Source organism: Mirounga leonina, unplaced genomic scaffold (assembly GCF_011800145.1).
Source record: "Mirounga leonina isolate KUSES-001 unplaced genomic scaffold, KU_Mleo_1.0 Mir_125, whole genome shotgun sequence".
Lineage (NCBI taxonomy): Eukaryota > Metazoa > Chordata > Mammalia > Carnivora > Phocidae > Mirounga > Mirounga leonina.
In genome coordinates, this window is record NW_023270305.1 from 79,893,690 (window position 1) to 79,906,153 (window position 12,464).

A 12,464-nucleotide genomic window follows, 5' to 3' on the forward strand; every position below is an offset into this window, starting at 1 on the left:
TAAGGAGCCCGGGAAGTGGATGGTGACATCAAGTTTCAGGGTGGTTCAACAGACTCCTTATTGCAGAAGAGCAGAAGATTGCCACAAATTCTGTTTTGGTTTCAGAACCAGTCATTCACCATTAGAGACCAAAGATGGCAGATCACTTTCAGAAAGGTTGGCTAATCTTTGACAGGATGACAAGAGCATCCCATGACATTGAGAGGATACTATTTTATGGTCTTGAAATTGTGCTTCTGGACCAGACTGCCATATGCATCAAAAAGCTATTTGTCATTGGTATGTGTATGGTGGGGGGTGTGTTGTGACAGGCAGGGACCACTTGTTAGAACTCCTAGTGCATTGGGGACCAATGTCCCGGGGGTGGCCTCCACCTTCCATGGCCACACTGTCCCTCTGGGCTGGATGTCACAGGTGTATGCCCTTGGCTTTAAGGCTGTGAGTGGGAAGGTCCCACAGTAGGTGTGGGTCTGTCCCCTTGACCTGAGAAGCCCCTTGACATGTGTTCTGAGTCGCTGTGAAGGTTCGGAGATGAAGTCAGGAAAATGTTATTGGACAATAATTGTTGGAAGTCTGGCAGCTAGAAATAGCACGCAGTGGAAGACAATTTAGCACAGAGCAGTGAATGAGAATATCAGAGCCAGCCCACCTGGGTAGGGATTCCGCTATCCTTACGGGGGTGGGGCTTTGGGCCAGTTACTTTCTCTTTCTCCATGCCTCAGTTCCTCACCTGTAAATGATAGTAGTTTAGCTTCTGTTCCAGAGTCCTTTTCAGCAGAGTGAGTTGGTTCCTGTGGACAGTCCAGGACCATGCTTGGCCCCCCTCTCACACGCACTATTTGAGGGGGGACTGCCATTATGGGGGCCGTTTTGTCTCAGCAGGGCCATGGGCTTGAGTATCCCCATATAGGGTGTCTGTTCTTTTGAAGTACTTACCACTCTGGGACATTCTGTACGTGCCCACAGCACAGGAGCCCCCCCATCCCAGACAGATCTAACAGGGCAGCAGGAAGGCCATGCTGAGTAACCAGATGCTATGTTTTGCTTTCAGACTCTTTCCCAGCTTCCCTATGGGAAGGCACTCTACAGTTACGAGGGGAAAGAACCCGGCGACCTCAAGTTCAGCAAGGGCGACATCATCATCCTGCGGCGCAGGGTGGACGAGCACTGGTACCATGGGGAGCTGCACGGGGCACACGGCTTCCTGCCCGCCAGCTACATCCAGTGCGTCCGGCCCTTGCCGCAGACCCCGCCCCAGGGCAAAGCACTTTATGATTTCGAGATGAAGGACAGAGACCAGGACAAGGACTGTCTGACCTTCACCAAGGTAAGGAGGGCCCCTGTGAACATTGTCACCCACCCTCCATTTGAATCCTGGCTCCTTCCCGAGTGCCCAAGCTCCTCCCCATTGTGCTTCAGTAAGTGGGGAGAGCAGTTATTCCTACTTCCTGAGTTTTTGTTGAATGGAAGGAGATGGCACACAGCCTGACACATAGCTGCACCCGAGAGCTGCCAGGGCACTCTCTGGGTAACAGGTGCAGGACCCTCTGTCACCTAGGTGAGTCATGGTGTCTCTCCGTGGCAACTCAGGTGCAGAGGAGTGAAGTCTCTCCAAGATTGACAGGCCCTGGGAGAGGGGGATCATCAGAGGAGGCTGCTGCAGAGACCCCTTCAGCTCACAGGGAAGGGGCGGTAGGGCCCAGAAGCCAGCGTGCTGCAGCCCTGTGCTCTGGAGCACCAGAGGGCACAGACACGTGTGCTTAGGGCCAGGTCAGTCTTGCAGAGAGGGACCCGGGCTGGTGACAGACTAAATAGCATTTGCCGGCAGAATTGTCCTAGCAGAGCCCAGTGAGATGCGGAGGGGCCTGGTTTCTGGCCATCCCGGGCCTCCTTGATTGTCAAGTGTGGAGAGGACTAAGGTGATGATGGCCCTGTACACCCTTATGGTCCCTTACTAACTACAACCGACGGGCTCCATTCTTATCCGTGGGCGTCCCTCCTTCCTTGCTTCCACTGACAGACTTCTCCCGGTGCTGGGCAGGGTCGGGGCCCTGGAACACTTACCTCTGCCCAGTTCAGTAACAGCAGTGGCCCTTGATAGCTTTACCAGCCCCATCACTCTTTATCTCAACTGTCTTCCTGATGTTGGAGCCCAAGCTCCAAGAGGCACAGTCACTTACCTGAGGCTGGTGGCTCGGGCCTCTCCTTCCACCTTCCATCTTCTGTTTCCTATCTGTCCTGCTCCCCGCTCTGCACCCCCTGCCTCATGTGGGCGCTGTTGTAAATAACGGTTGTGAATAACAGAGCTAGAACTCTGAATCTCTGACTTCAAGCCCACGTCCTTCCCACTTCTGAGAGGCCATTGTTAGTCTTCCTCTGCCCCATCTGCTCAGTGCAGAACTTGGCTGTGCTACTGAGCTTTCTGGAGGGCCGCTGGAGTACCGTGCACACCATTTTTGAGCAAAATTGGCATGTCCTGCACATGGCTGCTATTTATGTCTTGTTCCATTGTTCAGAGTGACAGTGAATAATCTATTTTTCATTCATGGATTCAACTCTTTCTTCCTTCCTTTCATCAAGGTGTTCTGATGCTAATTCTGATTGTCATCTGGCTGATGCAGTTTCCCAGGAAGCTGCAGCCAAACCTGTCCCCCCTTACCTTCCCCCTCCGCCTCTTCCTCTCTGGCTCTCTCAGTCTGTGGCCTGGAGTGACAGGCTGCCTGGAGTGCAATGTCAGACAGAGCCCCCACTTTGCTCACTTCTCTGCCCAATGGACTCTGGAGAGCCTCCTTTGAGAGAAGAACGCCCTGGGGGCCTGTGACGCTCTGTGCTGTCACTTGTCACCAAGAGCAGGGACCCCTCTCGACCTCCCGGGTTCTGGTTGGGCTCTTGCTAAGGAGACAGACTCTGTTATGGCTCCAGGCTTCTCTGAGCTCAGCCAGCTCCAGGAACAGACAGCGTCCTCACAGAATTGTGTTGGAGGAGGCTCTTCGAGCCAGGAGAGCTCAATTTGCACTGACCACTGCAGAGTGCTGGAGCCCCCAGCTTCCCCTGGCGTGAGCAAAGGCCTGCCTTTCCCACCACCATCATAACCTACTGTGTTCTACAAGCCTCTGCCTGGGGCACTCAACTCCAGGGTGAAGCCCAGAGCGCATTGGACAAGAGGATAGAGAGGCATTTGTCCACTTACCAACAAGATGTACTAGCCTCCAACTCTGCTGGGCACCGTGCTACACCCAGGGGCCACAGACAGACCTGTTGCGCTCCAGAGCCTCAAGTCTGGTGGGAGAGACAGGCAGTAGCAAGTTAAGAAATAAGTGTTCCAGAGTCAGCCTCAGAGAACAACCCTGGTCACCAGGGAGCTAGAGTAGGCATTTAGTAAGGGCTCCAAAATATTCAATGATAGACCTTCGTGTTTGGCATTTCAAAAGAAGCAGTAAAGTAATTCTCATGGGGAAAATTAGAACTCAGGCTTTCTTAGACTCATTCTGTGGTTGGCATTGTTCTTACTTGGAATTAGGTTGGGGGTACAACGATGGTGTCTGGGGTGTGAGCGGGCGTCACTGTTGAGGTGTCTGTGGTCATGAGGGCTTCTGGGGAGATGGCATGTGAGTTAAGATTGAGGGGCAAAGGCACCAGGCACAAGAGGGTCTCAGGGGGTGGTCTCCAGCCACAGAATGTGGCTGTTCCCACAGGAAGTCAGGTAGGAAGTGTGTATCTCAGGGTGTTTTTCAAGGACTTTTTTTTTTCTTGAATCCTATGGATTAATGTGGAGAGTTAGAGACCGCTGCACATGATTCCCACCGAAAATTGTGCTGTGACATCCATCCCCTGCCATGTTCACATAACCTTTTTAGGAGCACCTACTTTTGCCGTCTGCTTGGGTTAGGGCACAGGCACCCCTACCAAGCCCCTGTTCTCTCTGCAGCTCTTACCTCTAAACCTCTTCAAACAAAGCCTCTGAAGGACATGGGTGAGGAATCATGCCTCTCTCCTGCTCCGTTCATATTTCCTCTTGCCCACACTGCTTGCCTGACATTTCCCTTCCATGTGCATCTGACCAGCTCATTTGTTCCCATGCCGGGGATGCTGGTTCCATCTGACAACCTCCGTTTATATCACACCTCAAGTGACTCTGGGCTTGGCATCACTCCTTCAGACCAGCTTGATTTTGCCTGCCTGGAATGCTTTGTTGTTTGCATGTGTTCCACTTTGGAGTCAGCAAGGGAAGAGGGGTCTCTAAAATCCATGGATGATGCTCACTTACCTTTCAAAAGCATCATGGTGATGGGATTGATCAGATTTAAAAAGGCAGGAAGCAGGTGGATCGAAGCAAGATTTTTTACCTTCAGCATTGGCTTTTGAACAGTCCTGTTAAAATTGCATTAATCAGAGCCATTCTAAAACCAAAGTCCTTGCTTCATTTAAGAAGAGAATGAATAATTACTTTTGGTAAAGCAGCTATAAAAAGCATATTTTATAGCTTCATAGTCGTCCCACTCCAAAAAGCGGGCCACGTGCAAATGCCAAGACTAAAGGAAAGAAGTGCCCTGAGCTCTCGGCTTGCTGAGCTCTCGCAAGCTCTCCCATGGGGCATTGATGCCTGCCGCCCTCCACATGCACAGAGAGGGAATGGGTTTGCTGGGGAGGCGCCCTTGTGTAGGGACTTCACAGTTAGGGATCCCGCAGGTGACCTCGGGGAAACATTTCACCTTGCCGGGCCCCCTAATCTTCAGGATCAGGACACAGATCCTACAGGGGCTGCCAGGGGCCAAGTGATGCAAGTATAGAGCTAAGCTTTGGGCTTGGCAGACGAGAGGGGACTTTGAGTTCCAGGCTTTCTGTGGCAGCTTACTCCATGCTACCTTATTGTCACTCAACTACAAAATTCAACAAATATCCATTGAGCCCTGACTACGTACATTCCAGTTAATGAGAACATCTTCATCGCCCTGCCAGGGAGCTGTGCTGAATGTCAAGGGCCTGGGGCTGCCCTTTAGTGAATTGACTCCATAATGCTCAGGGATCCTGAGAGGCCATGAGATTTTCTCAGGTGGCACCTGGTTGACCCCAGAGTCACTTTTGCACTGGCTAGCAGCGGGAGCCTGAGGCTTACCGTGTTGGACTGATCCCCATCATGCTTGCCACATGAGGCTGCAGGACAGTGGACATAGGGACAGCTCCCTTACACCCTTCACCTCACACTCTCCCTTCCCCAGCCCTCCCCCCGGGGCCTGAGGGATGCTCTGAGTTGGCAAAGACCTGTGTAAAACACCACCACACTGTCCCAGCCTAGCCCTAGTTTTCTGCTGTTGGGGTCACCACAAGACCCTTCCATGTGATCTTATTATGCTGATTAATGTTTAATCATTGTCTCCCAAAAGTGTGGGACTTCTCTCCTATGTGAATTACCCCAGCATTAATCCCAAACTATGTTCTGATCCAGGGGACAGGCTTAGATAAAAATCAAGTATGGACAGTTTGGGCTCTAGAGTCGGTAAACAGATACAAATCATGACACTTTTTTATTATTAAATGGTAACTTTGGGACATGTATTTGGTCTTTGAGTCTCCTTTTTTTAACTGTACAGTGGAGTTGATAATAGGATTCAGTGAGCAAGGGCATTTAGAGAACCAAGCTCAGAATAGGTATTCAATAAATATTTGCTTTCTGTCCTCTGCTTTCTTCCTGCTTCAGGAAAAGATAAAGTTCAGTCAGATACTTATCACTTTTTATGTTAGTCCAAAATGCTCACAGGAAAACAAACACCCTTCCTAAGTTATATACTACTTGGAGAGATGAGAATTTGGCTAGTTAGCTAGACCCTTATATTCTGGTGGCTAAATCCCTCAGGGTATTGCCCAGGGGTTATGAAATCTCAGCCTCTGTGTCAAGACTGTTGTCCCCATTGCTGGGCACCCAGGCCTGCTGTGTCATCTCTGCTTCTTTCTGAGGGGCACTGGGAATGCTTTTAGGACTGGAAAGACTCAGGAAGCAAAGCGAGATGAGCCTCAGTGCAGTGCTCCACTCAGGCTACCCTCAGAAGTTACCAGAGAATCTCAGTCACCTTTGTGGCTCCTGGCTCCTGGTTCCCTCCTTCCAGCCACCTCTGAGTCCTGCTCGGCCTGGGTGGAGGAGGCACCTGGCTAAGGTGACCAACCCCAAGCATGAGCACAGAGGAGGTGACAGGGAGCACAGTGACAGCCTGGGGGCTGCTGAGGAGTGTCCTTACCCACCCGCGCCCACATCCCTCCCAGGCTCAGTTCCAGGCCTGCCCCCGGCTCATTCCACTCGTGGCTACACTGGCCTCCAGGCCCCTGTCCCTCCATCCTGTTGGCTCCCCAAGGGCCTCTTCAGCTCTCCCCACAGCCTGAGTGCCCTCCCCACCTGTCTGCACATCCCTCAGAGTGGCCCCTAACCTCTGAGTGATGGAGCCTCCCCACCCAGCACTCCACACCCCCATTTTCTCCTCCTGAGAAGGTAGTGTGTATATTTACGTGATAGTCGTCTGTCTCATGGCTGGAGTGCTGGCTTCCTGAGTGTGGCTATTCTGCATTTACCAACTGCCTATCCCCATCTTGGGACAGTGAAGGGCACACAGGACTTTGAATACATATTTGTAAGTGAGGCTGGGTGCAGGCACTCTGCCTTGGCCTGGGCAAGAGGTCAGCTGCATTTGCTATGGGAAGTGTAAGTTTATGTTTGTCCAGCCTCCTTGTCCATTCATTCATTCATCAGATGTTTATCAGTGCTGGACTGTGTTCCAGGTGGGTCAGTGGGTGGGAAGAGTCCCACCTTCCAAGTGCCCACAGCCCACAGTGGGCACACAAGGAGAGGGAGCATCACAGCACCTGAGCCTCTGTCCTACTGGAGAATGCATATTGTGTGCCTGTGGTGTGTGTGGTGTGGTATGTGTGTGGTATGGTATGTTCAAGTGTGGTGTGTGTATGGTATGTGTGCATGTGGTATGTGTGTGAGTAGTATGTGTGAGTGTGGTATGTGTATGCTTGTAGTATTGTGAGTGTTGTGTGTGTGGTGTGGTGTGTGTATGGTATGTGTATGCACGTGGTATATATGAGTGTGGTGTGAGTTGGTATGTAGTGTGTGTGTGCATGCATGTGGTGTGTGCATGTGTGTGAGGTGTGTGAGTGTGGTATGTGTATGATGTGGTATGTGTGTACATGGCATATGTGAGTGGTGTGTGTATGCATGTGGTATGTGTGAGTGTGGTGTGTGTGAATGTGGCACATGGTGTGGTATGAGTTGGTATGTGGTGTGTGTGCCGGGGGGGGTGTGTGTGCAGGCGTGTGGGATGTGTGTGTGCAGTGGGGAGATCTGCAAGCACTGGGGAGGGTGTGATATCTGACTTCTGGCCTCTCCACTTACACCTGGACCCACCCTGTGGCTGCAGGCGAGACCCCCAGAGGTCTGCCTCTCTCTCCTAGAGCGTTCCTATCTACGAGTGGTTCCAGGCCTCTGACAGCCTCTGGAATTGAGATGGAGTGTGCGAGACAGGACAGTCTTGGGTTCTGGAATGCCATGGCTCCCAGTGTCCTCAGCAGGACAGCAGAGGGTTAATGGCAGCAATGACTCCATTAAGAGCCTCACCTAGAACTGCCCAGAGGAACAATTTGTGTTATTTCTGCAATAAAAGGCTGAGGGAGTTTTTGAAATTTTCCCTTTTTAATTTCCCTTCTTTCTGAGGAGTGGTGATTTGGGCACTCTCTCTGTGGCTGGCTTGCATTCTGACAGGAAGGGCTCAGTGACAAGCACAGGTCCCCAGTCACGCCGCAGTGTGAGGTGGCCCACGGAACAGGCAGCCAGTCCTGAAGGGATGAAAGGAAAGGCTCCCTCTCGTCTGCTTCCCACTGCTTCTCAGAAACCACTTGAGTGTGGGTGAAGGGGGAGTGGATGCATTCAAGTTGCTCTCCAGGAGGATCTGCTTGCTCTTCGTGGCCCTTCAAGGATGTTTCTAGCTGCTTTATATGTGCTGTTGCCACACCGCTCAGTTAGGAGAGTAAAATAGCAGGCCCTCGGAGGCTGGTTTATCCAGACTTGCTGAAGGAACTCTCCGAGTTCCAGGCTGAGCCCCTGATGTGTGAGCAGTGACATTTATTGAATTGTATTTCTGAAATGGTATTTAAGGACAGGGTGCTGGGCTAGTCACCTTCAGTGGCATCCAGAGGGCTTCTATGTGGGCACAGACGTGCCATCCTCCCTGCGAGCCACGAAGGTGGAGCTTCAGTGCTCTGCTCCACAGCTTCTGTTCTTAACAGAGCCCATCTGCTTGCAGATCTATTTTTCCCCAGTTAGGAACAAATGCACAAACTTTGGGCAGGTTAGTTAAATGAAATAGAAATGCAGTTTGAGGGGTGCCTCGGTGGCTCAATCAGTTAGGTGTCTGACTCTTGTTTCGGCTCAGGTCATGATCTCTGGGTCATGGGATCAAGGCCAGCATCAGGCTCCATGCTCAGTGGAAGTCTGCTTGAGATTCTCTCTCTTCCTCTCCCTCTGCCCCTCCTGCTCTGCACACACTCTCTCTCTCTCAAATAAATAAATCTTAAAAAAAAAAAAAAGAAATGCAGTTTGAAGGCCCCTTTTAGATGGCAGGCCTACCACAATACTTGAATCCTTTGCAAATGTATTACCCACTGAGCCTTGGGAAGAAAAGCAATATACTTTTTTAATAAGCATGCTATGTTCATAGCCCAGACTTACCATCACTTAGGACTACCCTGAGACCACCTGAATGCAAAGGAGAGCCTTTGTCATATGACACTGGCATTTGGTGTATTTTCAAAGCTTGGAAATTTGAGGGAAGTGGGAAAACAGCATATGGAATTACACTGCCCCACAGCGAGTAACGAGCACCTTACATGAAACATGTGAATGAAATTGAGCCACGCATCTGCAAGTGAAAGTGAACAACTTTCCTCCATAAAATCCTCTCATGCTGCCATATTGGCCCCAAACTTGTGTGCCCCTCCTGACTATCAGTGGTGTCTAGTTAGTTTTCATTTACTCAACTACATCAGGCAACTACATAAACTCGTGCTTGCAGGTCAAATCCTACCTGCCTGCTGCTGTTTGTATAAATAAAGTTTCATTGGCACATACCAAGACTCCTTCATTTACATGTTGTCTCTGGCTGCTTTCATACCAAAACAGAAGAATATGTGACAGAGACAGTAACAGCCTCAAAATCCTGTAATACTGGCTGTCTGGCCCCTCCTAGAAAGGTTTGCTGACCTGTTACATAGAGCACAGCACTATAGAGGCCAAGCACTCGGTGGTTCCTTGTGCATCCCACTCAACATGGCTTTGTTCTGAGGCCACTGGCAGCCCGCCAGAGTTGCTCTCTACGAAAGAGCAACTGAAAACTCAGGCCTGAACCATATAGCTCAGTCTTGCCACTGTCATATAGAAAGCTCATTTAGTGTTTAAGGAGGGAGCAATTCTCTATATTCCAAAGAGGCCACAGAGCAGGGATTTCCCCTTTTCCTTATCCTTCTGAGAAGCACTGGCTCCAGCTTTTTGAAATATTGACAGTGAATCAGAGACCCAAAGTGATCTAGCCGCAAAAAATGGGTCATTGTTTCCCTAGTCCTGCATTGGTGGCAGGAGAAGTTATTACTGTTTGCAGAATACACCAGATCTCATGCTGGTAGCTCTGACATGCTAGAGTGAATTTTCTCATTTCCCAGCACTCAAATGTTCCTCTTTGGAGGCTGTCTCCATTATATGAGTTTGGGTTAGAGGCAGAGCTGTAGGAAACCTCTCTCAATGCTCCTAGGCAAACTTAGTTACTTATTTGTGTGTACGGAGAGTGATTGGCTTCCTGCATCCACTATTCTCCCAGCCCAATCTCCCCAACAAAATTCATGCCAGCTAAATAGGATTGTTCTAAATCCTACCACTGCCATGAAGCTCCATCCAGCCATAGGACCAAGAATTGCCCCCTTCAATATTTGGGCCAGATCAGAGACCTGCCACCAGGTACCACCAAACCACAGCAGGGACTACATTGAACTTGCATCTGATAGGCAGGTGGGGCTATGCGATTCCACCTGCTCATTTCATCAGCCTCACAGTAGCACACTGACAGGATTGGATTTGAACCCCACTTATTGCATTGTGCTGGGATTTCACTGTACTTACATTGTATTGGATGATGTGCATCTCTTTATGAACAGACCTCTCCCACCAAGTGTTGAGCTCTTCTTGGGAAGGGATAGCTTCTTCCCCATGCCTGGCTCTTAGGGGATGCTTGCATATTGGTGGCCACATGAGGAACAGGTTGGCACTGCTTAACACCTAGAGTGATGACAGAGACCCTGGCCTAAGAGGTGACACTTGTTTTTGCATAGCTCTCCCTTACATGGAGCCGTGTCTGCTTCTCAGTAACTTGGAGCCCTTGGTGTGTATCCTGCCCTCCCAGGTGACTCAGAATGAGCCCAGCTCTTCAGTGTGATAATGTTGCCAAAGCTGGAAGACAGTATCCATGCCCCCCACCTAGCTTTCTCATATCTCAGGCTCAGTGATCCCACTTTCTTCTCTGGCTTTGTGTGACTTATTTCAGACTGTCCACATAATGGTTGGCTTCCTCAGTATGTGATGTCTCTTTAGAGAGGTGTTAGGACGAAATGCAGTACTCAAGGCATGTTGTGACTTATCTACACTGGATGGACTATTACCTCAAAAAAAACCCCAAAAACCTTTTAATCTATATAAACCATAATATACCATCAAGGCCCCTAATCAAAATTGTACAACATGATGACTGGAAAAAATATCCTTATACTCTCTACCCAGTGGAGAGATGGTGAGATACTAGCATCCCGGTTCTTCCACCTTTCCCTCTTCCCATGTCCCGTTATAACACCATAGGTGAGTTGTGTCTGTTCTTCAACTTCAAATACATGGACCATACATGTATATTTTTGTGTCCAGTTTTGCTTTCTTTCAACATTACATTTGTGAGCTACGTCTACATTGTTGTAGCATGCTATAGTTGGTTCGTGTTCATCACTCTATGGTGCTATTACCTTTCAAAAAAATACTTAATTTGTAGAGCAATTTTTGTTTCACTCCTGAATTGAGCAGAAGGTACAGAGATTTCTCATATAACCTAGCTGCATATGGGCACTGCTTCCCCCACCATCAGCACCCCTCACCAGAGAGGTGTATATGTGTTACCATTAATGAACCTACAATGACACATCATAATCACTCAAAGTCTGTAGTTTACATTAGGGTTCACTCTTGGGGTTGTACATTCTGTGGGTTGGGACAAATTTATAATGACATGTATCTACCCCTATGGTATCGTACAGAGTATTTTCACTACCCTAAAAATCTTCTATGCTCCACCTATTCATCCCTTTCCTCCCTACTTCCCAACCCTTGACAACCATTGATCTTTTTACTGTCTCCATAGTTTTGCGTTTTCCACAATGTCACATAGGTGGAATAACATAATATGTAACCTTTTCAGATTGGCTTCTTTTACTTAGTAATACGCATTTATGTTTCCTCCATGTCTTTTCATGGCTTGATAGCTCATTTTTTTTTAGCACTAGATCATACTCTGTTGTTTTTATGTACCAGTTTATTTATCCATTCACCTACTGAAGGACATCACTAGAATGCTTCCGAGCGTTAGGATTATGAATAAGCTGTTATAAATGTCAAATTCTACTTATTCATTGATAGTATATAAAGTGTTTAACTTTTGTATATTAGTCTTACATCCTGCAGCCTTGTTATAATTGCTTATTAGTTCCAGGAGGTTTTTTTGTTGATTCTTTTACATTTTCTACTTAGACAATTATGTCATCTGCAAACTAAGACAGCTTTATTTCTTCTTTCCAATTTGTATGCCCTTTATTTCCTTTTCTTGTCTTATTGCATAAGATAAGATTTCCACTATGATGTTGAAAGGCTGTGGTGAGGGGGACATCTTTGCCTTATTCCTGAACTTTGTGGGAAAGCTTCTTGTTTCTCACCATTATGCTGTTAGCGGTAGGGTTTTTGTAAATGTTCTTCATAAGTTGAGGAAGTTTCACTCTATTCCTAACTTGCTAAGAGCTTTTTTTTTACATCATGAGTCAGTGTTTGATTTTGTCAGATGCCTTTTCTGCATCTATTGATATGAGGATGTGATTTTTCTTCTTTAGCTTGTTGATGTGATGAATTATATTAATTGATTTTTGAATGTTGAACCAGCTTTGCATACTTGGATAAATCCCAGTTCGTCATGCTGCATAATTCTTTTTATACTTTTTGTATTCAATTTACTAGTATTTTATTGAGGATTTTTGCATCTATGCCCTATGAGAAATATTGGTCTGTAGTTTTCTTTGCCTGATGTGTCTCTGTCTGGTTTCAGTATTAGTGTAATGGTAGTTTCATAAAATGAGTTGGGAAGTCACCCCTCTGCTTCTACTTTCTGGAAGTAATTGTT

The 12,464-nt window shown here is 48.3% G+C and overlaps 1 protein-coding gene across 2 annotated transcripts in view; it reads left to right on the plus strand.

Moving 5' to 3' along the window:
- SH3RF3 (SH3 domain containing ring finger 3) overlaps window positions 1–12,464 on the plus strand; it is a 407,247-nt gene that overhangs the window by 213,560 nt on the left and 181,223 nt on the right. For both annotated transcript variants that reach the window (XM_035001930.1, XM_035001931.1), the window contains exon 2: window positions 1,052–1,327. In XM_035001930.1, the coding sequence (XP_034857821.1) occupies window positions 1,052–1,327 (276 nt within the window). The remainder of the gene's footprint in view (window positions 1–1,051; window positions 1,328–12,464) is intronic.